General features: G+C 38.3%; 1 protein-coding gene across 16 annotated transcripts in view; it reads right to left on the bottom strand.

The window, feature by feature from the left end:
* The window catches only part of ATP2B1 (ATPase plasma membrane Ca2+ transporting 1), a gene marked incomplete at both ends in the record, with an annotated part of 71,840 nt that overhangs the window by 35,982 nt on the left and 9,341 nt on the right, over positions 1 to 26,517 (bottom strand). For 7 of the 16 annotated variants that reach the window (XM_079714289.1, XM_079714298.1, XM_079714295.1 and 4 more), the window contains 6 exons: positions 1,335 to 1,496; positions 2,248 to 2,286; positions 4,792 to 4,932; positions 8,715 to 8,840; positions 8,929 to 9,183; positions 23,174 to 23,371. In XM_079714289.1, the coding sequence (XP_079570415.1) occupies positions 1,335 to 1,496; positions 2,248 to 2,286; positions 4,792 to 4,932; positions 8,715 to 8,840; positions 8,929 to 9,183; positions 23,174 to 23,371 (921 nt within the window). Of the gene's footprint in view, positions 1 to 1,334; positions 1,524 to 2,247; positions 2,287 to 4,791; positions 4,933 to 8,714; positions 8,841 to 8,928; positions 9,184 to 23,173; positions 23,372 to 26,517 lie in introns of all 16 variants that reach the window. The other 9 variants (XM_079714288.1, XM_079714300.1, XM_079714292.1 and 6 more) reach the window with 7 other exon arrangements.

Consider the following 26,517-nt stretch of genomic DNA (forward strand, 5'->3'; position numbering starts at 1 on the left):
GCTTCCAAGTATAGTCCCGAAACCCAGGAGAAGTGGGAAAAAAGTGTTTATGATTCTTTTCTAGACTTAATTGTATCTTCAGTCTCCTACTAAAGCTGAGACAAAATAATAAGCAATGACGGGGAAATACCAAAAGCTTAGTATAAGCTGGTGCCCTACACGTTGGCAAGCTGCTTTCATGACAAAAGAGAAGTTGATAAGAACCTGATCAATGGGGAGGCCTGGAATTAAATACCGAACCCCATGTTTTTTATGAAAAAAAAAACACAAATTACTAAAATTACTTAATTTTTTCATCTATCCTTACTGCTTTATTAACTTAGCAAACCAACAGTTAATCACGTATTACAAATCACTTACACCTTTCTGTTTTGTGGGATATTTAGCCCCTTATAAATGAGTATTACAAAATAAGGCATGTCCACCTATCTGGGTCTAATAATCCAATTCAGTGTCTACTAAAATACCATCACCATCTTAAAGCCACCCTTTTCCCCAACACTGTATGAGTCAGTATTACCATTTGGCTACATAATATCAAAAGCAAATATTTGCTATTAGATAATAAGCTTTTTGAGGACAGAAGCAAAAATTAACTTTTTCCAACATAGTCCTAGGAAGTAACAGAATGATGCAATGTAAGTGACTTTAATAGTGTAGTCTGATTTAGCCCACACGTGTTCTTTCATAAAGATGATACTGTTGAAGGGCATGCTATGTTTTTAGCTAAAGCTCTGTTTTATTTCCTCTGAAGAGGCGTTCTGTTAACAGGTGTTTTCTAGTGATGGTTGTAATTTATAACTTCAGCCTCACCAGGATGATCCATTCTAACTCTAACTAATCCATTCAATTTAAGTTAACTGTAACTTTCAGAAAAACACACACCTAATTTTTTTTTCATAGTCAGAAAAAAGATAAGAAAATGTGTGGTGAAATTTCTTTTTATTAAAATATAGCTGGGTAATCTTTACGGAGTAACCTCACTGCTAAGCCCTCTCTCTATTGCTCCCAGAAATTCAGAGAGGAGCGTGGGGGCTTGTGAATTGGGCAGCCTTAGGCGCTAATCCTAACCTGACCACTTATTTATTAGCTAGTTGACAGAGGACACTCCCTCTGCATAAAATGAGGATAACAGTTCCCAAGATGCAAAATATTATGGGGATCCACAGTAACTCAAAGGCCTGGTACATTGTAGATAAAACTGAAAATATTTTTAACTCCTCTTCCACTCACAAAGCAATGATTTCCAGTCTTAAGTGTGTCAAAGATGATTTTTAAATAGAAAGGCAGCATATTTTAAAACAAAACATCTTATTTTCTCGTATATATCATACCTGCTTTGCCAATCTGAACAGCCAGCTTTGTTAGTTTCCCTTGTAAAACAGATTTTTCCTTTTTTGGCAAATTCGCTTTCTTTTTGTCTTTTTCATCACCATCTCCACCTTCTTCACTCTTCAAAGGCTGCATTTCCATGGCTGCACCATCCTGGGCTTTTGCTACATTGAAGAGCAAACATAACTTCACTACATTTTAAAGGCACATGGAACTGTTAACATTTTCAAGCAATTTTTTGGGGAAAAAATCAATTTCTTATAGAAACACAAAAATTTAAACATTTAGCTTCCTGTTCTGTGCCTACCCAGAGAAAATAAGACAATTAGTGACACTAGGTTTTGAAACTCTGTACCAGATTTGAGAATGTTGAGCTAGGAAATAGGGATGAGGCACAAGAAGAAATACAGGGTCCTGAAAGAGCTAAATATCAAGTCATTTTTCTTCCTGTGTGTTGTGTTAGATAATGAGACTCATTCCAAACACCATAAATCCCTCCCATATAAGTTATGACCATAATGTAGGACATTATGTAGGACCACACATATAGAGAAATGCACATATGCTTACAGACTATTAAATAGCTGCAAAAAAATTTTACATTTTATATTTTGTTTCTTATGCATTTTTGCTAGCAATCATATTGTAACCAATGATAAAATACTGAAATGCTTAAGTTTAAAGTTACCTACATCTGGACCTTTCTAAGCTTACCACCACAGGTCATAATTAAAGTCTTATTAACATTGTAAAGGCAGCATGAGTCAGGCACTGACAAAAGAGACATTCACCCAAGTAATACAGATTGTTAATTTTCCATATATATCCTACTTTTGGATGAATACAGCACACAAGAGATATATTTGTGGATATAATGAGAACAAGCTAAGTGTACTTTTATCCTCCTGAATTTACCTTTGTTGCGATTCTCAATAGCTCCGTCTTGTTTCTTATCTGTAGGAACAAAATGGGAATTAAAGCTTTCCAAAAGAAATGAATACAGCCATGTTAAATTATGCAAAGGTAGCTCACATTTCTATAACAGAACTGTTACACAATGGTGTGTGTGTGTGTGTGCGCGTCTGTATACAGATTAGAAAGCATTTGGCCCATAATGACCTTCTGGCTCAATCACTCCCTGGGTCTTAACCATGGGGGGACACTCCAAAATAATTTGGGGCATCTATACTTGGTTGATTTCTCCGTAAGACTTTACTCTTTTTTATGCTGCAATACTCCCAAATATGGTACAAGAGGTTTTCAAACTAAATACAGATAGAAGCCTAAGAATGTGGAAAAGGGGAGGGGTAGCGGGAGGAAGGGCTGTCCTAGGGAGACAGCAGGCACACAGGAGAACTCTGACGGGAGTGAGAACCAGACTGGTACGTATAAAAGATGGGGGAGGCAAGCAAGCAGAATATGAAGGTACAACATAAGACGGTAAAACTACTAGTTAAGGGAATCCCCCAATTCACTTAGATCTGGAGGAAACAGAAAGATGAGAACGTCTAACGTAAAAAGTAATCAAGGAGGGAATGGGTCTATTGTTTCGAGTAGGGAGTATAATATTAAAAATGACGAAGAGAACCACTCAGCCTATTCTTTCAACTTCTCTATCAAGGAGACCTACCTTCAAACTGGAAAACGTGGAACAAATATGGTCAAAGAGGAACAGATGCTCAAGACAGGTGAGGAGACAGAATACCTAGGTACTCTGAATGAGCCCAACTTTGGAAAGAGACCAAACATTCACGTTCCAGATTATGAAGGCAACTGAGACAGATTACCCTGGATTTATTAATACATAATATCAATTTATTCAAGGGAATGGTAAAAGAGATGGAAGTCCACAGATGGAAAAATGGTGTCTCCCATTACACACACACACACACACACACACTCTCTCTCTCTCTCTCTCTCTCTCTCTCTCTCTCTCTCTCTGTCTCTCTCTCTCTCTCACACCAAGAATCAAAAACAGCAGTCAGTTAGATGTTAATTCCTGGGAATACTCTTGACTGGATTAATAAAAATAGGTATATAAGATCTTAGAAAAAAAAGGTGCTTGTTGGAAAAGAAACTGTAGGGTCAACAGGAACAAGGTCATGATGTGAACTTCCCTTTCTTTTTTTAATAGGGTCTGTTGACTTTAGTCTCCTGTAAATTAGGATGCAACACAATATATGGTGAAGAGCACACACTTTTGAGTCAGACAAGTGGGTCTGATCTGCCACTAATTAGATCTTCGACTTGGAGCAAGTTATGCAACCTCCATAAGCCTCAGTTTACTTGTCAGCAAAAAGATAAATAGCCTTTTCTGTATGGTTGTAAGGATTATTGAGATAACGCATATAAAGCGGTCGAGAAATGGTATCAGCACTACGCACTGGCCCCTTAGGGCGGCACGTGGAGGGCTGCCATGAGGAGTGGGACAGGAAAAACCTACAGCTTGGGGCCTGCCTCCCTTGCCGGCAGCCAGAACTCTTCAAACATAGTTCTCTTTGAAATCAAGATTTCACAGCTCAAGACAAAACACAAAAACAGAACCAAAACACCTAAATATTAAAAACACTGCTGTAGATATAGCAAGCCAAGACTTTTAGTAAGGCATTTATTTTATAAGATCTCAAAATACTTATGTGTGTGAGAGAAATATGGGCTTACTAGCCCAAGTAAAATTAAATAAATCTAAGCGGTTAAACCACAGTAAAGTGCTATTGCCCTAAAGGGAAAAACGCTGGAGTAAAGGGTGAGGCGGGCCTTTTTAAAAAGGGGACATACTCCCCAACTAAGTGATCCTGAGCTATTTCCCTATGTATAACAGCTTCTTATAAGATCCTTGTGGATAAACTATGGTTATCAAGTTTGCTGATAATAGATCCCCTTGGAGGGACAGCAGATACAATGGATCAAGATTAAAATTTTAAAACCTTGATATCTAATAATGGGCTGAATATAACAAGGCAAACACATGAGGTATCAAGGTGAAGTCTTGATCTTATGTGTAAAAACCAAGTACATAAGTACAGACTGGGAAATGTGAGTAGTAGAAAACTTGAAAAAGATGAAAAGCTCAATGAGGCCAAAAAGTGATATGGTTGACAAGGAAAGCTACTACTGAAGTAGCAAAAAAATAAGCAAAGGAAGTGGGAGTTTAATTCATTTTGCTGGTCAAATGACAGGGAGATTTTAAAGTATTCAAGGAGATGCTGAATACATCTGGCTATGGTAAAGCAGGACTGATATCTTCCTTCATAAAGCCCTCCTCGGACTACTAAGTCTTAAAAAAAAAATTCCCCCTCCCTCAATTCTACCACTTGAAAGTACTATGTTGGGTAACTAATTTTTTGTAGAACTCTTCATTTCAAAATCTGATGAAACAGTGTATTTTTTGGATGAGTTCTTACAATCTAGCTGCCGTATTTCCAAATACCAATTCTTATAGCATATAGCTATCCTTACTTTTCTTTTCCTTTTTCTTCTCATCTTTCTTCTCTTCCTCTTCACCTCCAGCTCCAAGTAAGGTAAAGATAATTCCAGTTTGAGAATTTATACCCACAGCAGTAACTACCATTCTTCCAGAGCCTTCCATTACATGAGTACCTACAACAACAGAAAATGTGTTTTTAAAATTCAACAACACATTAAGTAAAACCAAAATTCTTGTGCTTAAGGTTTTATGTCTGTAATAAGTCATCTGAGTTCAAAGCTCACTCTACTACTCATTTATCATGTGATACTGGGCAAACTGTAACATCTCAATTACTAGTCCATAAACATGGATAACAGTACCTACACTTTGTAAAAATGAGACGCAAATTAAGTCTGTAAGTGTAAAGTGTTTGGCACATTGCCTGGAATTTTAGGGGTTCAACGAATGTTCAGTATTTAAATTATAACTGTATTATTATTATTAGGGGCAATTCACTTATAAAGAAATGTGCTTACAACAAAAAGGATCACACAGCAACAACTGACATATTCCCAAGCCAACCCTACCACCTTTCCCTAACCCAGGCTTTCATGCCAGCCCACCTAGATCACTACAACAGCAAGCAGCCTAGCTAGTTTCTGTCTTTCCAGTTCATCCTGAAATAAGTTTACCCTTCCTAAGATGTGATTTTATCATAAGCCTCTCGTGGCTCCAAAACTTCTGACCCTCACTGACTACTGAATAAAGTTCAAAGTCTTCACATGGAGACCAAACAACACTCCAAACTTTTTCATCCATTAGCCTAACATAAAACTCCATTACAGGGCTTCCCTGGTGGCGCAGTGGTTGAGAGTCCGCCTGCCGATGCAGGGGACATGGGTTCGTGCCCCGGTCCAGGAAGATCCCACATGCCGCGGAGCGGCTGGGCCTGTGAGCCATGGGCGCTGAGCCTGCGCGTCCGGAGCCTGTGCTCCGCAACGGGAGAGGCCACAACAGTGAGAGGCCCGTGTACCACCAAAAAAAAAAAAAAAAAAAGTAAAAAAAAACTCCATTACAAAAAGCTGGGGAGCAGAGATGGGAACACTGACTGAATTCTGACTCCGTCCCTCACAACAGTCTTGCAAGCAGCAGGCATGATTCTTCTTATTTCCTAGAAACTTGCCCAAGTTTACACAACTATTAAGGGACAAGGCAGATTCAATCCAGCTCTGTCAGAGCACAGAGGGTATATTCTTCTTAGGATATAATGTCACTAAGGTTGCTCACAACTCTCCAACCTGTACGACCACACCTCTGCGTCTTTCCCTCACTCATTAAAAGGCTTCCCACCTCTCTAATATTTTTGTGAATTTTAAGTAACTTTCAAAACTTAACTCTTTTTAATATACTCAATAAAGTCTTTATAGTTATCACTTATTTATTTGATCTCCTAGGTTACTACCACCTGGAGGGCAGGGTCTGTAGCACATACTATACAATCCTGTGTACCAAAACAATGTTCAATGGTTATTTGCAAAATAAGATCGTAAAGCATACCTACTTACTCCAGTACTTAAACATTTATATTTGGCTATTAATTACTAAGGAATTTATCCAATATGAATTTTTAGGCCTTTGATTTTCTTGCTTTAAAAAATCTATATTCTGACTATTTCACTAATTATTAGCTTCTTTGCCAGTAAAAATGCAAGGGAAACAAGAAATAAAGGACAGTGAAACAATATTTATTGAGCAAGGACTAAATGTAAAAGACAGTTTATTTCTTTTAACAATTCTAGCTTTCAGCAAATTTCAGTTTTTTATGTTCTGTTCTTCTTGACCACAGGTAATCAAATGTTGGCAGCTAATATGCTCAGGCAAAGTAAACAGCTTTTGTTCTGGTCATATCCCTACCGCTAACTGAATAACTGCTTTTAAACATCTAAATTTAAAAAGCCAAGAACAGCAGTGAGAGATGGCATCATGAGAATAAATTTAAAAATAAATGCATTTCATGTTTTCAGTACATTTTTGGAAGAGGGAAATAAATGCAGAAAAACTTTCCCACCCGTACTGTGATAAGGGACTCCAGAAACTTATTTCAGTCTTTTCTTAAACATGGAAAATTTATAGAGTCCTCTTGGTATACGTGGTGTGTCGGGAACCTGAGTCTACAAAAACTTACCAGCCATGTCTGTTAAAACAGAAAAGGACCAAGATTCCGTTAAAGGATGTCATTCTGAAGAGCTAAGCACTGTGTGAATAAGCTAGATGTACATCAAAGCCCATGAAGTATACATGGCAAAAAGGCAAGAGGAGACTACCTCAGTTCACCAAATACTGTGGCCTGGTCAGTCTGTGGCAGTTAGGTATGACCAGCTAGCTTCCCTCTCCTTTGGAAAAATCATAGATTTTACTTGGCTAACATTAACCAACAGTTTCTTAGAAGTATGGCAAGGAATAAGTAAAATAAGTATACATTAAACTTAAATACATTATATATCCAAGATATTTCTATTTGGAATGAATTTCAAGCAGAGCAATATAAAGAAAAATTCAAATCGAGTAGGAGTGTTCTTAGTAGTGCAGGATATTGAAGGTATACAAATCCCAAGATTTTTTCAAAGAAACAAAACTCTATATTAAAATGAAACTTTCCCCCTATTTATAATGCTGTTTATAAACGTATATACATGAAATTACTCTGATTTTTAGTGGTGGGACGTTTTACAATAAGCCTTTTGGCACATATTTACAAATCTTAAAAAGGTAATAGCTAAACTTAGGTATGTGCCCCGAAGTTGTGATTCTAATTTAACTGACCCTTGTCACACGTTTGACTTTGGTTTCAGTAAAACCATGCCCAACCAATTAGAATATTAAGTTCACAGAGAAGAAGTGAAAAGTATAGCTGCCAAGTTATTAAATATTTAAATAAGCAGAATCTCCTTACAATGTAGGAAATGTTAGCATTCCATTAACATCTGAAAATAATAATTAAAGACAAATAGGCAACATTTTTTTAGTCCAAATGCTAGTACAACTCAATCTAAAAATATATTTAAACCAAATGTCTTAAAAGCAATTTTGTAAATTCTATAAAGAACACTAGAAAATTAAAGAGTAGGAAACTGAAAATAAAAAGCTAAGGAACTGGTATAATTTTGGAGACAAGTTGTGGTACTCTGGTTTCCTTTCATGTAGCATCTTAGAAGGCAGCTTGTAATTTTTTTCATCATCCCTTCCATTTCATTTCCAGTTAACCTTAGGTCTAGCTATCAACAGTTAAGCTGTTGTAAAAACCTCCTAAGTAGACACGTACCTCCCCTTTTCAGACAGCACCCTCACCTACACAAAGCCTTAGATTTTCAGAACATGTCTTAACCGTGTGCAAATTCAGTTCTGCCTAGTAGATGTGGTACTACTCCTGGACCTATTTATTATTAATCATATTACCTTAGATAAATAATTGATGTCTCGGACTCACTCCTCAGTAGTTAAATGAGGGAGCGACATTAGGTTAACTTTAAGGATTTTATGAGTTGTTTTTTTTTAAATCCTGTCCTTTGTAGACCATCATAGAAAATTCATTAATTTGCTTTAAACACACAATCATTCTTTAATTTTATATTACAATAGCCCTTAAGAATAAATGTAAAACAGCTCAATTTAACAGAGATCATTAGGCTTATACTTTAGTTTTATCATTATACTAACATTAACTAACACCGACTCTCAAATCTCTTCATTTTTTTGGACTCGGGTTCCTCATTTGTAAAAATACAGTTCTGGATTTAAAGATCTCTAATGTCTCTGCTGACTTACAAAAGAACGTCTCTAAAGTTTATAAGGGTAGAAGCTAACATAAAATACAGAATCCTCTTCACATTACTGGCTCTTCGGGGAACTGTTTGCTGACAGTGGTATATAGTTGCGGAGGAGGAAAAAGTTCAGTTATAAAAGAAATTCATACCTGATAAAAGTAAGGGATCCTTATCTAAAGACTTCTTAACATGATCAGATTCACCAGTCAATGAGCTTTCATCAATTTTAAGATCATTGCCTTGAATAAGTATGCCATCAGCGGGAAGAAGATCACCTAAAACAAAATAAAGGTATGCTAAACTGTGAACAAGATTACAATAACATCACATCATGTGTAAGATGCACTGCCCTTTTTTACTTACCATATTTCACTTGAGCAATATCTCCAACTGTAATGTCAGCTACAGGTATCTGAATGACCTGACCACCCCTGATGACTGTGAACTTCTGTTCTTGTTCAATTCGACTCTGCAAACCTCTGAACTGTTTTTCCTTACTCCAGTCATTGAAAGCTGTTACTAATACTACACACACTACTGACAAGAGGATCGCAGCTCCTTCAATCCAACCAGTTTCACCTTCACCTTCTTCCTCTCCAACAGAAACGTCTCCACAAACTATTTGGAAAGAAAGAAAATGCCTATCAAAAAAGATTCTGAATTGATAGCAACAGATATGTAATTATAATGTTTATATGCCCCATTAACTTTGCTTACAGCTCTAAACACTTTATTGACTCAAAGCATTCCATAATGATGATGATTAATTTCAAGTTAATTTCAAGTTCCCTGCCTCTGAGGATTCTCATCTTTAGGGTAGGGAGGCAGTCTCGGGTACCTGTTAAGAGTGAGGACACTGGGGAAGATTAAATCTCGACCCTAAGGCAAGTTACTTATTTTTGAGACTCAGTTTCTTCATCTGTCAAATTAGGAGACCACCACTTACTGCAGAGTTGCTGAGAGAATTAAATGCGAAGACACTTGTAAAGAAGGTAGAGCAATGGCTGAGACATCCCTCACACTCAACCAATAGTTAATGCTATTACTACATATAGTAGGCAAGTCATACATGGAAAGTTAAGTATTATGTGTTTACCCATGAACCATGCTTATTTACCATATCAGTTTCACTGGAGTATGATAAAAGCTTGACTTTCATAACATAAAAATTTAAGCAAAGTGCTACTCATTCATTCAACTATTTGAGCACCTACTTTAGGTGCCAACACTGTTTTCAAAGCTAAGGATGTAATGGTGAATAAGACACATAACCTCCTTCTCCTCAGGGAACCTGTACTCAGACTGGTAAGTGTGAATGGGATATGAAAAAATCAGATAATAAAACACAAATAATTAATTTCAGATATAGTAAGTGCCATGAAGAAAATAAAAATATGGTGATGTGCTAGCAAATGAAAAAAGAGGGCTAACTGTGGTTGGGTGAACAGAGAACGCCCCTCTGAGGTGTCCATGACATTTGAGCTAGGAGCCAAATGATATGAGGGAACTAGCCATATAGATTTAAGGGAAGAGGATTCCAGAGAGAGATTAAAGTCAGCACAGAGGCTCTATGGCAGAAAAGACTTTAGAAAAAGACAGAGGCGGGCACAAAGGAAACCTCAAAACTGTAGGGCCAGTAATGGTGAAGAAAGAACAAGGATGGTGCTTTTTGAACCTTTGGCTGTTAGCTATTTGTGAGTCTAAAATCAATTCAGACCTTCAAGATGGCAGAGGAGTAGGCCATGGCGATCACCTTCCTCCCCACGGATACACCAGAAATACAGCTACAACTCCTACAGAACACCTACTGTACGCTGGCAGAAGACCTCAGACCTCCCAAGAGGCAGAAAACGCCCTACATACCAGGGTTGGGCAAAAGAAAAAAGAAAAAACAGAGACAAAAGGATAGGGACGGGACCTGCACCAGTGGGAGGCAGCCATGAAGGAAGAAAGGTTTCCACACACTAGAAGCCTCTTCGCAGGCGGAGACTGCGGGTGGCGGAGGAGGGAAGCTTCGGAGCCGGGGAGGACAGCGCAGCAACAGGGGTGCGGAGGGCAAAGTGGAGGGATTCCCGCACAGAGGATCGGTGCCGACCAGCACCCATCAGCCCGAGAGACTTGTCTGCTCACCCGCCGGGGCAGGCGGGGCTGGGAGCTGAGGCTCGGGCTTCGGTCGGAGCGCAGGGAGAGGACTGGGGTTGGCTGCGTGAACACAGCCTGAAGGGGCTAGTGCGCCACAGCTAGCGGGGAGGGAGTCCGGGAAAAGGTCTGGACCTGCCTAAGAGGTGAGAGGCCGTTGTTTCGGGGTGCTCAAGGAGAGGGGATTCAGAGCACCGCCTAAATGAGCTCCAGTGACGGGCGCGAGCCGCGGCTATCAGTGCGGACCCCAGAGACGGGCATGAGATGCTAAGGCTGCTGCTGTAGCCACCAAGAAGCCTGTGTGCAACCACAGGTCACTATCCACACCTCCCCTCCCGGGAGCCTGTGCAGCCTGCCACTGCCAGGGTCCCGTGATCCAGGGACAGCTTCCCCAGGAGAACACACACGCGCCTCAGACTGTTGCAACATCATGCCAGCCACTGCGGCCGCAGGCTCACCCTGCATTCCACATTCTGTACCCTTCCCTCCTCACAGCCTGAGTGAGCCAGAGCCCCTTAATGAGCTGCTACTTTAAACCAGTCCCGTCTGGGTGGGGAACAGACGCCCTCGTGCAGAGGCGGGGCCAAATCCAAAGCTGAACCCCAGGAGCTGTGCGAACAAAGAGAAAGGGAAATAGCTACCAGCAGCCTCAGGAGCAGCCGATTAAATCTCCACAATCAACTTGACGTACCCTGCATCTGTGGAATACATGAATAGACAACGAAACATCCCAAAATTGAGGAGGTGGAGTTGGTGTGATTTTGTTTGTATAGCTTTGATTTAACCATTTGTCCTAGGGTTCTGTCTGTCCGTTGTTTTTTTTTTAGGATAGTTTTTAGCGCTTGTTATCATTGGTGGATTTGTTTTTTGGTTTGGTCGCTCTCTTCTTTCTTTCTTTCTTTCTTTTTTTATTACTTTTTAATTCTTTTTGTACTTTTAATAATTTTTTTATTTTTTATTTTAATAACTTTATTTTTCTCTTTCTTTCTTTTCTTTCTCCCCTTTCTTCCGAGCCGTGTGGCTGACAGGGTCTTGGTGCTCCAGCCGGGTGTCAGGCCTGAGCCTCTGAGGTGGGAGAGCCAAGTTCAGGACACTGGTGCACCAGAGACCTCCCCGCTCCACCTAATGTCAAACGGCAAAAGCACTCCCAGAGATCTCGATCTCAATGCTAAGACCCAGCTCCACTCAACGACCAGCAAGCTACAGTGCAGGCCACCCTATGCCAAACAACTAACAAGACAGGAACACAACCCCACCCATTAGCAGAGAGGCTGCCTAATATCACAATAAGGTCACAGACACCCCAAAACACATCACCAGATGCAGTCCCACCCACCAGAAAGGCAAGATCCAGCCTCATCCACCAAAACAGAGGCATAAGTCCCCTCCACCAGGAAGCCTACACAACACAATGAACCAACGTTAGCCACTGGGGGCAGACTCCAAAAACAACGGGAACTATGAACCTGCAGCCTGTGAAAAGGAGACCTCAAACACAGTAAGTTAAGCAAAATGAGAAGACAGAGAAACACACAGCAGATGAGGGAGCAAGGTAAAAATCCAACACCAAACAAATGAAGAGGAAATAAGCAGTCTACCTGAAAAGGAGTTCAGAGTAATGATAGTAAAGACGATCCAAAATCTTGGAAACAGAATGGAGAAAATAAATGTTTAACAAGGACCTAGAAGAACGAAAGAGCAAACAAACAATGGTGAACAACACAATAAATGAAATTAAAAATTCTCTAGAAGGAATCAATAGCAGAATATCTGACACAGAAGAAAGGATAAGTGACCTGGAAGATAAAATAGTGGAAATAACTACCACAGAGCAGAATAAAGAAAAAAGAATGAAAAGAATTGAGGACAGTCTCAGAGACCTCTGGGACAACATTAAACGCACCAACATTCGAATTATACGGGTATCAGAAGAAAAAGAGAAAAAAGAAAGGGAATGAGAAAATATTTGAAGAGATTATTGCTGAAAACTTCCCTAATGTGGGAAAGGAAATAGTCAATCAAGTCCAGGAAGCACCGAGAGGCCCATACAGGATAAATCCAAGGAGAAACATGCCAAGACACATATTAATCAAACTATCAAAAATTAAATACAGGGCTTCCCTGGTGGCGCAGTGGTTGAGAGTCTGCCTGCCGATGCAGGGGACACGGGTTCGTGCCCCGGTCTGGGAAGATCCCACATGCCGCGGAGCGGCTGGGCCCGTGAGCCATGGCCGCTGGGCCTGTGCGTCCGGAGCCTGTGCTCCGCAACGGGAGAGGCCACAACAGTGAGAGGCCCACATAACGCAAAAAAAAAAAAAAAAAAAAAAAAAAAAAAAACAAAAAAAAAAAAAATTAAATACAAAGACTATTAAAAGCAGCAAGAGAAAAACAAAAATTAACATACAGAAGGAATCCCCATAAGGTTAACAGCTGATCTTTCAGCAGAAACTCTGCAAGCCAGAAAGGAGTGGCAGGACATATTTAAAGGGATGAAAGGGAAAAACCTACAACCAGGATTACTCTACCCAGCAAGGATCACATTCAGATTGGATGGAGAAATTAAAAGCTTCACAGACAAGCAAAAGCTAAAAGAATTCAACACCACCAAACCAGCTTTACAACAAATGCTAAAGGAACTTCTCTAGGCAGGAAACACAAGAGAAGGAGAAGACCTACAATAATAAGCCCAAAACAATTAAGAAAATGGTAATAGAAACATACATATCGATAACTACCTTAAACATAAATGGATTAAATGCTCCCACCAAAAGACACAGACTGGCTGAATGGATACAAAAATAAGACCCATGTATATGCTGTCTACAAGAGATCCACTTCAGACCTAGGGACACATACAGACTGAAAGTGAGGGGATGGAAAACAATATTCCATGCAAATGGAAATTAAAGGAAGCTGGAGTAGCAATTCTCATATCAAACAAAATAGACTTTAAAATAGACTATTACAAGAGACAAAGAAGGACACTACATAACGATCAAAGGATCAATCCAAGAGAATGATATAACAATTGTAAATATTTATGCACCAAACATAGGAGCAGCTCAGTACATAAGGCAAATGCTAACACCCATAAAAGGGGAAATTGACAGTAACACAATCGTAGTAGAGGACTTCAACACCCCACTTTCACCAATGGACAGATCATCCAAAATGAACTAAAAAAGGAAACACAAGCTTTAAATGATACATTAAAGAAGATGGACTTAACTGATATATAGAGGACATTCCATTCAAAAAGAACAGAATACACTTTCTTCTCAAGTGCTCATGGAACATTCTCCAGGATACATCATTATCTTGGGTCACAAATCAAGCCTTGGTAAATTTAAGAAAATAGAAATCGTATCAAGTATCTTTTCCAACCACAACGCTATGAGACTAGATATCAATTACAGGAAAAAAATCTGTAAAACATACAAACACATGGAGGCTAAACAATACACTACTAAATAACCAAGAGATCACTGAAGAAATCAAAGAGGAAATTAAAAAATACCTAGAAACAAATGACAATGAAAACACGATGACCCAAAACGTATGGGATGAAGCAAAAGGAGTTCAAAGAGGGAAGTTTATAGCAACAGAATCCTACCTCAAGAAACATGAAACATCTCAAATAAACAACCTAACCTTACACCTAAAGCAATTACAGAAAGAAGAACAAAAACCCCCCAAAGTTAGCAGAATGAAAGAAATCATAAAGATCAGATCAGAAATAAATGAAAAAGAAATGAAGGAAACAATAGCAAAGATCAGTAAAACTAACAGCTGGTTCTTTGACAAGATAAACATAATTGATAAACCATTAGCCAGACTCATCAAGAAAAAAAGGGAGAAGACTCAAATCAATAGAATTAGAAATGAAAAAAGAGAACAACTGACACTGCAGAAATACAAAAGATCATGAGAGATTATTACAAGCAACTCTATGCCAATAAAATGGGCAACCTGGAAGAAATGCACAAATTCTTAGAAAAGCACAACCTTCCGAGACAAACAGGTAGAAATAGAAAATATAAACAGACCAATCCCAAGCACTGAAATTGACACTGTGATTAAAAATCTTCCAACAAACAAAAGCCCAGGACCAGATGGCTTCACAGGCAAATTCTATTTAGAGAAGAGCTAACACCCATCCTTCTCAAACTCTTCCAAAATACAGCAGAGGGAGGAACACTCCCAAACTCATTCTACAAGGCCACCATCACCCTGATACCCAAACCAGACAAGGATGTCACAAAGAAAGAAAAGTACAAGCCAATATCACTGATGAACATAGATGCAAAAATCCTCAAAAAAATACTAGCAAACAGAATCCAACAGCATTATCAAAAGGATCATACACCACGATCAAGTGGGATTTATCCCAGGAATGCAAGGATTCTTCAATATAAGCAAATCAATCAATGTGATAAACCATATTAACCCATTGAAGGAGAAAAACCATATGATCATCTCAACAGATGCAGAAAAAGCTTTTGACAAAATTCAACACCCATTTATGATAAAAACCCTGCAGAAAGTAGGCATAGAGGGAAGTTTCCTCAACATAATAAAGGCCATATATGACAAACCCACAGCCAACATCGTCCTCAATGGTGAAAAACTGAAAGCATTTCCACTAAGATCAGGAACAAGACAAGGTTGCCCATTCTCACCACTTTTTTTTTTTTTTTTTGTGGTACGTGGGCCTCTCACTGTTGTGGCCTCTCCCGTTGCGGAGCACAGGCTCCGGACGCGCAGGCACAACGGCCATGGCCCACAGGTCCAGCCGCTCCGCGGCATGTGGGATCCTCCCAGACCGGGGCACGAACCCGTGTCCCCTGCATCGGCAGGCGGTCTCTCAACCACTGCACCACCAGGGAAGCCCTCACCACTCTTATTCAACATAGTTTTGGAAGTTTTAGCCACAGCAATCAGAAAAGAAAAGGAAATAAAAGGAATCCAAATCGGAAAAGAAGAAGTAAAGCTGTCACTGTTTGCAGATGACATCATACTATACATAGAGAATCCTAAAGATGCTACCAGAAAACTACTAGAGCTTATCAATGAATTTGGTAAAGTAGCAGGATACAAAATTAATGCACAGAAATCTCTGGCATTCCTATACACTAATGATGAAAAATCTGAAAGTGAAATCAAAAAACCACTCCCATTTACCACTGCAACAAAAAGAATAAAATATCTAGGAATAAACCTACCTAAGGAGACAAAAGACCTGTATGCAGAAAATTTTAAGACACTGATGAAAGAAATTAATGATACAAATAGATGGAGAGATATACCATGTTCTTGGATTGGAAGAATCAACATTGTGAAAATGACTCCACTACCCAAAGCAATCTACAGATTCAATGCCATCCCTATCAAACTACCACTGGCATTTTTCACAGAACTAGAACAAAAAATTTCACAATTTGTATGGAAACACAAAAGACCCTGAATAGCCAAAGCAATCTTGAGAACAAAAAACGGAGCTGGAGGAATCAGGCTCCCTGACTTCAGACTATACTACAGAGCTACAGTAATCAAGACAGTATTGTACTGGCACAAAAACAGAAAGATAGATCAATGGAACAGGATAGAAAGCCCAGAGATAAACCCATGCACATATTGTCACCTTATCTTTGATAAAGGAGACAGGAATGTACAGTGGAGAAAGGACAGTCTCTTCAATAAGTGGTGCTGGGAAAACTGGACAGGGACATGTAAAAGTATGAGATTAGATCACTCCCTAACACCATACACAAAAATAAGCTCAAAATGGATTAAAGACCTAAATGTAAGACCAGAAACTATCAAACTCTTAGAGGAAAACATAGGCAGAACACTCTATGACATAAATCACAGCAAGATCTTTTTTGACCCACCTCCTAGAAAAATGGAAATAAAAACAAAAATAAACACATGGGACCTAATGAAACTTCAAAGCTTTTGCACAGCAAAGGAAACCATAAACAAGACCAAAAGACAACCCTCAGAATGGGAGAAAATATTTGCAAATGAAGCAACTGACAAAGGATTAATCTCCAAAATTTATAAGCAGCTCATGCAGCTCAATCACAAAAAAACAAACAACCCAATCCAAAAATGGGCAGAAGACCTAAATAGACATTTCTCCAAAGAAGATATACAGACTGCCAACAAACATATGAAAGAATGCTCAACATCATTAATTAGAGAAATGCAAATCAAAACTACAATGAGATATCATCTCACACCAGTCAGAATGGCCATCAGCAAAAAATCTAGAAACAATAAATGCTGGAGAGGGTGTGGAGAAAAGGGAACACTCTTGCACTGCTGGTGGGAATGTGAATTGGTACAGTCACTATGGAGAACAGTATGGAGGTTCCTTAAAAAACTAAAAATAGGACTACCATACGACCCAGCAATCCCACTACTGGGCATATACCCTGAGAAAAACGTAATTCAAAAAGAGTCATGTACCAAAATGTTCATTGCAGCTCTATTTATAACAGACTGGAGATGGAAACAACCTAAGTTTCCATCATCAGATGAATGGATAAAGATGTGGCACATATATACAATGGAATATTACTCAGCCATAAAAAGAAACGAAACTGAGCTATTTGTAATGAGATGGATAGACCTAGAGTCTGTTATACAGAGTGACGTAAGTCAGAAAGAGAAAGACAAATACCGTATGCTAACACATATATATGGAATCTAAAAAAATGGTTCTGAATTACCTAGGGGCAGGACAGGAATAAAGACGCAGATGTAGAGAATGGACCTGAGGATATGGGGAGGGGAAGGGTAAACTGTGACAAAGCGAGAGAGAGGCATGGACATATATACACTACCAAACGTAAAGCTAGTCAGAAGCAGCCGCATAGCACAGGGAGATCAGCTCGGTGCTTTGTGACCGCCTGGAGGGGTGGGATAGGGAGGGTGGGAGGGAGGCGCAAGAGGGAGGAGATATGGGGATATATGTATATGTACAGCTGATTCACTTCGTTATAAAGCAGAAACTAACACACCACTGTAACGCAATTATACTCCCATAATGTTTTTAAAATAAAAAAATAAATATAAAATAAAATCAATTCAGTGGCTCATGACCAGGATTTTGAAAAATGAAAGAGAACAAAATAGAAAAGGATATACATGTAGTAAAGGTGAACTGTTTTTTGAAAGCTTACTTTGGTTATTTTTAAATTCACATGAAGGAGTATGTTCTTCTTTGTTCCTACGTAAAGTTCTTTCTTACTGAGCATTGAGCTAGAATCTCTGAAAGTCAATGGTTCTCTTAGGAAATGCAGAACAGGAAATGGATTATTCACAAGAAAATAATGAGTAAACCAATGATACTAGAAATGATTAAAGTATATTCCAGAATAGTGAGCATGAACTGAAGAGAGGACTTGAGGTGCAAGGGTGCTGCATAAAGATGAATCAGGGAGAGGTATGAGGGACAGATAAAGGGAGAGAAGACAGAAGCCGGAGAAAAATCAATTTGCGTGAGATGCAACAATCACCATCCCCATCAAATGGGCATGATGTGAACAATCACAAAAAATATCCCTGTGAAGATCAGCAGGATTCAGCCACCAATGGGTATAAAGCATGTTCTCCAAAGGAGATGGCTAGATGATCTACTGAGAGTGCTGGCCCCGCCATCCAAATACTAAAACTTCTATTTTATTTGTTTTCAAGCTGAAGAAATAACTATGTATCATTGCATACAATAACCAGTTAAGTGAATCTATGGTTTACATTATTTTAAATAGTAGAAGCTGTAAAGACAGCTTCCCCTTACCTTTCCCCCTGCCCAGAATATCAGAGATTTGCTCTCTGAATTACATAAAGCAAGTCTGACCTCAAGAACTCAAGATGAAGGTTGAAATACTATACTGACCACTTTCACTAACCTTGAGGCAGTGCTAAAATATTATCTTCCAAATAAAGCTCTACAGTGGTCTTACTGGTTAAAAATATAAAAATGCAATACTTGGGACTTCCCTGGTGGTTCAGTGGTTAAGACTCTGCACTTTCACTGCAGGGGATGTGGCTTTGATTCCTGGTCAGGGAACTAAGATCCCGCATGCTTGCACCCTATGGCCAAAAAATAAAATAAAATACAATTAAAAATATATTAAATTAAATTAAAATCAAGTGATGGCAGGGGATTCCCTTGCTGCAGATAGAAAAAAAAAAGCAACACTTTTTAATAGTGTGTAAGAATGACAGACTCATATCAGAAGATGAAATTTAGTCGTATTTCAAGAAAAACTTTTACATAACTGGTGGATGGAAGTGAAAATAAGTATCATGATTTAGTGAGTACACTAAAATCTTCCACTTGGATTTACCTAATGTTGAGTTTTTTCCAGCTATGAGAGATATTAAAACCAAGTTCTGAAAGAAAATAAACTTAGCCCAAATCAGGCTAAATCAATATTATAAAATATAATAATGTATATTCAATCATGCTATTAATAATGATGTTTTTATTTTATTTATTTATTTATTTATTTATGGCTGTGTTGGGTCTTCGTTTCTGTGCAAGGGCTTTCTCTAGTTGCAGCAAGCGGGGGCCACTCTTCATCACGGTGCTCGGGCCTTTCACTGCCGCAGCCTCTCTTGTTGCAGGGCACAGGCTCCAGACGTGCAGGCTCAGTAGTCGTGGCTCATGGGCCTAGTTCTCCGCAGCATGTGGGATCTTCCCAGACCAGGGCTCGAACCCGTGTCCCCTGCCTGCATTGGCAGGCAGATTCTCAACCACTGCGCCACCAGGGAAGCCCAATAATGATGTTTTAAGGCTACTAAAAATCAAAAATTTAAATGTTCACCTTTTTAACCTTTAATTTCTATTTGTGTATATGTTTTAAAATGCTCACAGTATAAATAACTTTAAATATATATAATTCATAAATGCATCATTTGGAGACATGTGCTCATATCTTTTCTTTATAGGGTAAATAACCAAAAAAGTTTAAAGACAATGCAACAGATGTTTAAGGGAAAGGAATTGTGAGATGATTATTTAATTTTCAGCTTTAAATCTCATATGCATATGTATTTATAACTAAACTACTGAATATTTCAAAAGAGAGTGTGAAACAAGTTAGTGACATATTTCATTTCATATATAGTTCTACTTTATATTACACAGATGAAGTTAGAATGATCTTGAAATAGACAGTATTAAAGTATTTCTAGAAACTGAATCTTTTTCCTACTGATGACCATCACAAATTTTTAAGGGAGCTGCAGGGAAAAAAGAAAGTAATATCAAAATCAAACTTAGGAAAGGACTGTAGTTTACCAGTTACACATGGGAAAAAAAAAGTATTTTAATAATGTTTTCAGTAAAGTCCAAGTGTAAATACAATAATAAAAATCGATTTTTACTAAAGGTGCTCCCTTGTAAATATATTCGCCTGAGAGGTACACACCATCTAAATTCAGCCTATGCTCTCTACCACAGGGCAAATATGCCATTCTAAAATCCCCTACGTGATTCCTGGGTGGTATATCAAGTGTATATATTAATAGCATAAAAAAGCAGTTCTCAAAGTGTTGTTTAGGAACTCCAGGGGGATCCTCGAGGCCAAAACTATTTTTAGAACAACACTAAGATGCTACTTTGCCTCATATTTCATGAATGTATAGTGAAACTTTCCAAAGACTACATTACATGTGCTAAATACAACAAAATGAATGCAGAAGCAGATGAGAATCCAGTTATCTTCAATTAAGCCAGAACTCAATGAGATACAATGACGTTACAAACACCACTACTCTTCATTATTTCATTTCAAACTTCATTAATAATTATAGTAATTATAATTATATATTATAATATTTATTATTTTTAAATGCACTGATGAATATTTTTAAATTTCTCAGTTTTAATTTAGAATACAGTAAATACCTACAGATATAACTCACATAATCAAAACCTCTTTTGAGTTCTCAATACTTAGAGAGTGTAAAAGGGTTCTGAGACCAAAGAGTTTGAGAACCACTAGTTGCATACAGTGACTATAGATTTATGTGGGTTATAGTGCTTATTTTCACACTAAACAGTACTAGTAAGAAATTTTGATAATTTGGATTTCTATGACTATAGATTTACGATTAATGGATTTCCTTTTAAGCAAGTATCCACTTCTTAGTGTTAAACATAACATGATGAAAAGATACATGAAATATACTAAAAAGTGTTTTTTAAAAAAGTGCAAACACTAAACTTTTACCATGGAGCAAAAATACCTTTATATGGTTTATTAACACCTTCTGGTAGATTTTGAGTCTCTTTAAAGGGCCTTAAGACACCAACAACTCTAGTTATCTTCTCAGTTGGATCTAATACCAGTTATCTCCTTAAGCAAATGGGCCTGTCACTATACCCTACAAATGAAGCAGTCTAAATGCCAAGATTTGCCCAGATCCCGTGAGTAAAAAAAACCTACTCCCACTGAAAATATTTTTCTTCAGTTTTCTTATAGTCTTGGGAAAAAATGTTAAAAGTAAAAAGTTTTTAATCATCTGCTAACGCACTCAAGTCTAGAACACCAATTCCCAGTATTCTATAATGACAGTTGGATAAACCAAGCAGTAAAGAATTTAACTGCATGTTGCTAAACATGATATCACCTCCCTTTCCAGATGAAAAGACACACACACTTAACACTTACACATCCTCACACCTACCCACTTGTGCACACATACATATACATGAGCACCACAGACACATACACAAAAACATTTTTAAAATCTCAGAGGATATATATCAAAATGATAATCTCTAAAAAGTGGGATTTTCAGTAAATATGATTTCCTTTGAATTGTCATTTTCCCCCCTAATTTTTCAACAGCAAAACATGTACCGTTTATTTAATAAATAAAAGTTTAAAAAATAATTTGGCTCAATACTGATAAGAATATTGCCTAAATCCTTTCGTATCTACATCAGTGATTCTCAACTGCAGGCAATTTTCCCCCCCGCATAGGATACCTGGCTACCACTGGAGATACTCTTGGTTGCCAAGGTGACAATGAATGTTCCGGTGAAAAATGTCAACAGTGCCCCTCTGAGAAATCCTGATCTCCACAGACTTCAGCCTCAGATCCACTCGCTTATGCTGTGACCCACTACCTCCTCCCGCCTGCCCCCACCAAAAGTTCTCTCTCACATGAGTTCTAGGCATACCTTTGAAAGAATTACTTTAAATGATTACCTAAGCCAACTTTCAGAGTTAGCAAATATTTATTAAACTCTTAATAACTTGAAAGGCAGAAGAATGAAGCTTTCACAAACAAAAATATTTTGGTGAATCACTCTTCTGATATATAAAATACTAATGGTTCCCTCTATAGCTATTTACATATAGTGACCAAAACCCAAGCTTGATCTCCAGGCAGTTATAGAATGTAATGTTGGAAATAACCATTTTAAATAATTTGTTTTAAGGGAAAAGAAGAAGAAATTTAAAAGAGAAATGAAGGAGTACTTCCCTGGTGGCACAGTGGTTAAGAATCCGCCTGCCAATGCAGGGGACATGGGTTCAATCCCTGGTCCAGGAAGATCCCACATACCCCGGAGCAACTAAGCCGGTGCGCCACAACTACTGAGCCTGCGCTCTAGAGCCCGCGTGCCACAACTACTGAAGTCCGCGCACCCTAGAGCCCATGCTCCGCAACAAGAGAAGCCACCACAATGAGAAGCCTGCGCACCACAACAAAGAGCAGCCCCTGCTCGATGCAACTAGAGAAAGCCTGCACGCAACACGAAGACCCAATGCAGCAAAAGAAAAAAAAAAAGAGAGAGAGAGAGAGAGAGAGAAAAAAGAGAGAAATGAAGGACATAGAAAGATGAGAGAAAAACAAAATCATGTGCAGTTACAGGTTAAAGCAGAGTTACCATTCTATATTCTTCCACTGGTCAGAATACTCTGCAGCATAAACATTTCTAAGATGGCAAGGAAATTATCCAAATCATGTATATAACAAAAATATATATAACATTTTAAGAACTTGAAAAGTAATGGATTAGGGAAAAGAATAAATTTTTGCTTTCATAATGATTTTCCAAAAGATTAAAAAAAAACCCAAATTAAAAACTAATTACTTCACAATAGTGTTCTAAAGAACTTAAAAATCATGGTGACACATAACACATCATATATATGGCTTAGTGCTTTGCCAGAAACAGCAATATGCATACTTGGGTAGGTTACTTAACCTCTGTGTCTCACTTGTAAAATGGAGGTGACACTGTCTATCTTATAGGGTTACTGGGAAAATTACCTGAGGTAATATATTTAAAGAACTATTAAAAGCACTATTAGAATGATATCCAGTACAAAGCAGTTAATGAAAGGTGGCCTGCTATTGGTATTATGTATTAAGCAAGCAAATGCACTGAACTTAGCATCACACATAAGAGTCTTCCCTCCCCACCGCCCAATTTACTTACGTGCATTATCCCCTTCTGGAGGTTGATAAAAAGAAAGGCCCAATGATACTATGGCTGCAATTTCTAATATAATTAAAGTGACATCTTGTAATGCTTCCCATACTAATTGAAGAAAGGTTTTTGGCTTTTTAGGAGGTATAAAATTCTTTCCAAATACAGCTTCTCTTCTCTCTATATCTGCAGGGTTTCCACTTAAACCTAATAAAAAGAAATAAATTTAAGTGAACAGTTTTACTACTTACAAATGAAAATATTTTATTCAAAACACATACATTCTCTACACTTTAGATTAGTTACATTTAGACACAATTCATAAGACCCTATCAAAATGGTTTATTCTCATGAGTTAGACTAAGTGTACATAATTTAAATCACCAAAAAAACATGTGCAATGCTTTAAGAGAACATTTTAAGTAGATGACGTAAGGTTGAACTAAGAATTTCCACTTTTCCAAACTGCTGGTTTTTGATCATACTGTCTTACACCATCTTATAGACTGCTAGAGACCAGAAATGATATATGAGTTTGATGGTTTTATATTGGAATTAAACATTTCCCTGACCTTTACTTAGGATATTTTTCCTCCAAAAGCAGGGAAGTATATAAAGATATTTATTTGATTTACTTATTGCATCTTGGTTAACTTAATAAGTGAAAGTCTTTTATTTTCATTCTTATTTGCTGAAGAACAATGAAAAGTTCATCCACTATAAGCTCTAAAACTTCTATTATAAAAGGTCTGTTATAGGGAATTCCCTGGCGGTCCAGTGGTTAGGACTTTCACTGCCAGGGCTCAGGTTCAATCTCTGGTTGGGGAACTAAGATCCTGTAAGGCGTGGCATGGTCCAAAAAACAAAAACAAAAACAAACAAACAAAAAACAGGTCTATTATACTTCAATTGATAAAAGATTTGCAAGTCACAAAACAACAGGAGACTTAGGATGGCCTTTCCTTCAAGTTTACTTTTTAGGATTTATTTCCAGTTAAAGAAACAGGTAGTGCTATTGACTGACCGTCACTGTAAAGGAAAAGGTACCTTGTAGGACATATTATTTATTGCCTGGAGCATGGAATTAGACAGCCGTGAAGCAAAAAGTTAAGAGAGAGCTGGATGATCAAATTTGCCTTTCCTTCACCCTACCAAGCAAGTCCTTCTCTAATTTAATCCTGCTGATCCTGTCGAGCCCAGATATATCCCAACTAGCTAATGCAAAGTATGTACATATTTACATTATTGTGGGAGTATGAAAACACAGGCAGCAGTGACAAATGACATTTTCCCTTAGTTTAAGAACACTGAAGAAGAGACTTCCCTGGTGGCGTGGTGGTTAAGAATCCGCCTGCCAATGCAGGGGGCACAGGTTCGAGCCGTGGTCCAGGAAGATCCCACATGCCACGAAGCAGCTAAGCCTGTGCACCACAACTACTGAGCCTGCACTCTAGAGCCCACGGGCCACAACTACTGAGCCCGCATGCCACAGCTACTGAGCCCACGTGCCACAACTACTGAAGCCTGTGTGCCTAGAGCCCGTGCCCTGCAACAAGAGAAGCCACCGCAGTGAGAAGCCCGCGCACCAGAACAAAGAGCAGCCCCCACTCGCCACAACTAGAGAAAAGCCCGCGTGGAGCAGCAAAGATCCAACACAGCCAAAAATAAATAAGTAAATATTTTTAAAAAAGGAAAAGAACACTGAAGAAGAGAACAGAGATACCAGGATGACATGACTTTTAATTTATCATTATAAATTTAAATTTATAATCAATTTAACCTCAACTCTTTATTTTTTGGCAAGAATTCATTCTAAGGAAAAAGACAGGAAAACAGCAGATCACTGTAAGGCTCTCGGCTTTAAGTGTTTTAGCTATTACTCTAGATGCAGAGGTGGGCAAAGAGTAGAAGAGAGAAAACAAAGGAGGTTTATGAGAACAAACAATGAGAGATGAATATGCAGATCTTAAAGTAATTATTTACTTTGGTTTTTTATTTATTAATTACTTATTTACTTGTTAAAGACACCAAAAAGCTTCCAGAGAATGTTTTCACAAGCAACTGTGGCACAGTCGGGTCCACACTAGGCAGTTCAAAAAGCATCTTAGATTTCTGATGACAAAAGTCATCAACTGAAAGCTTCCACAGAGCTCTAGGCTTTGAGTCAGAGTCAATGGATAGAAAGGCAGTGAAGGACTGCACTGACTGCGACTAGCGGGAAAGACAGTATGAGAGAGGAAACTTGCAAATTATAACTTAGAATCCACACACTGTTTCTTCAGGCAAGAGCAATGCCCCTCATCAATCCTGGCTGCAAACAGTTAACAACAGTCTGTGGTTTAATCGGGGGATAAGGGAATCGATGTAGTGAGGTTTTCCACAAAACAGAATGTATTTGTTTTAAAGAACTATAATTTAAGATGTTCTGAAATTATGTGCTTACTGCTTTTCAAATAAAACACCCTTTCTTTTATGAAAGGATGATATTAGACAGTGGGTAGGTTTGCTCTGTCTTATATTTTAATGCCCTTACAGCAAAAATAAAAGATTGCTATCCTTCCCTGTGTCAGTCTCCAATTCTTTCTAAGAAATATGTTTGAGATACTGGTTCTATCAGTTTAACTCGCCCTTAATGGAGTCCACCATTAACTACATATAACACCTCAGTTTTAAATATCACCACTGCAACTATAAAAATAGTTGATTAAATCTTAACTTATACTGGTTGTAACAGGGGCCAATATTTTGTTAATGCTGAAAAGAACAGCCATAAAGCTAAAGATCGCTTAAAAATGTATCTTGGAGGGAATAAGGAAAAAAGCAGCCGATCCAAAGGTTATCGTAATTCTTCCTATGCTCCCACCACATATACAAGCACACACCTAGGTCACTGCACCACTAAAGCTGTCTGGTTTAGGAATTAGAAAACCTAGGCTCCAATTCACCTACTGAAATCTTGTGCAAGTCACTTAACCCCTTTGGGGTTGGGGGGGCATTAATATTTATTGGTATAACTCAGATAGTTTGGAAGGACCAAAGGAGAAGGTACAAAGTTTATAAACCATAAACTACAGGGTAACAGTTAGTTAAGGTAAGTAAGGAGAAAGACAAGTTACAAACTAAACACTATAGGTTTTAACTCCATGTTGGGGACAGCTGATTTCTACTCATGTAAAATAATAAACCCACACAATCTAAATATAATGAAGTTCAGAGTTCTGCAGCAGTCTGTCCCCCCTCCCCCGACTCCTGATACTTACTGAAAATCTGCTACTTCCAGGTACTGTTCTACTTGCTAAAAAGCCAGTGTGGACAAAACAAGTCTTACATTCAGCAAGCTTATATTATACTGG

This window comes from Hyperoodon ampullatus (assembly GCF_949752795.1).
Source record: "Hyperoodon ampullatus genome assembly, chromosome: 11".
NCBI classification, from domain to species: Eukaryota; Metazoa; Chordata; class Mammalia; order Artiodactyla; family Ziphiidae; genus Hyperoodon; species Hyperoodon ampullatus.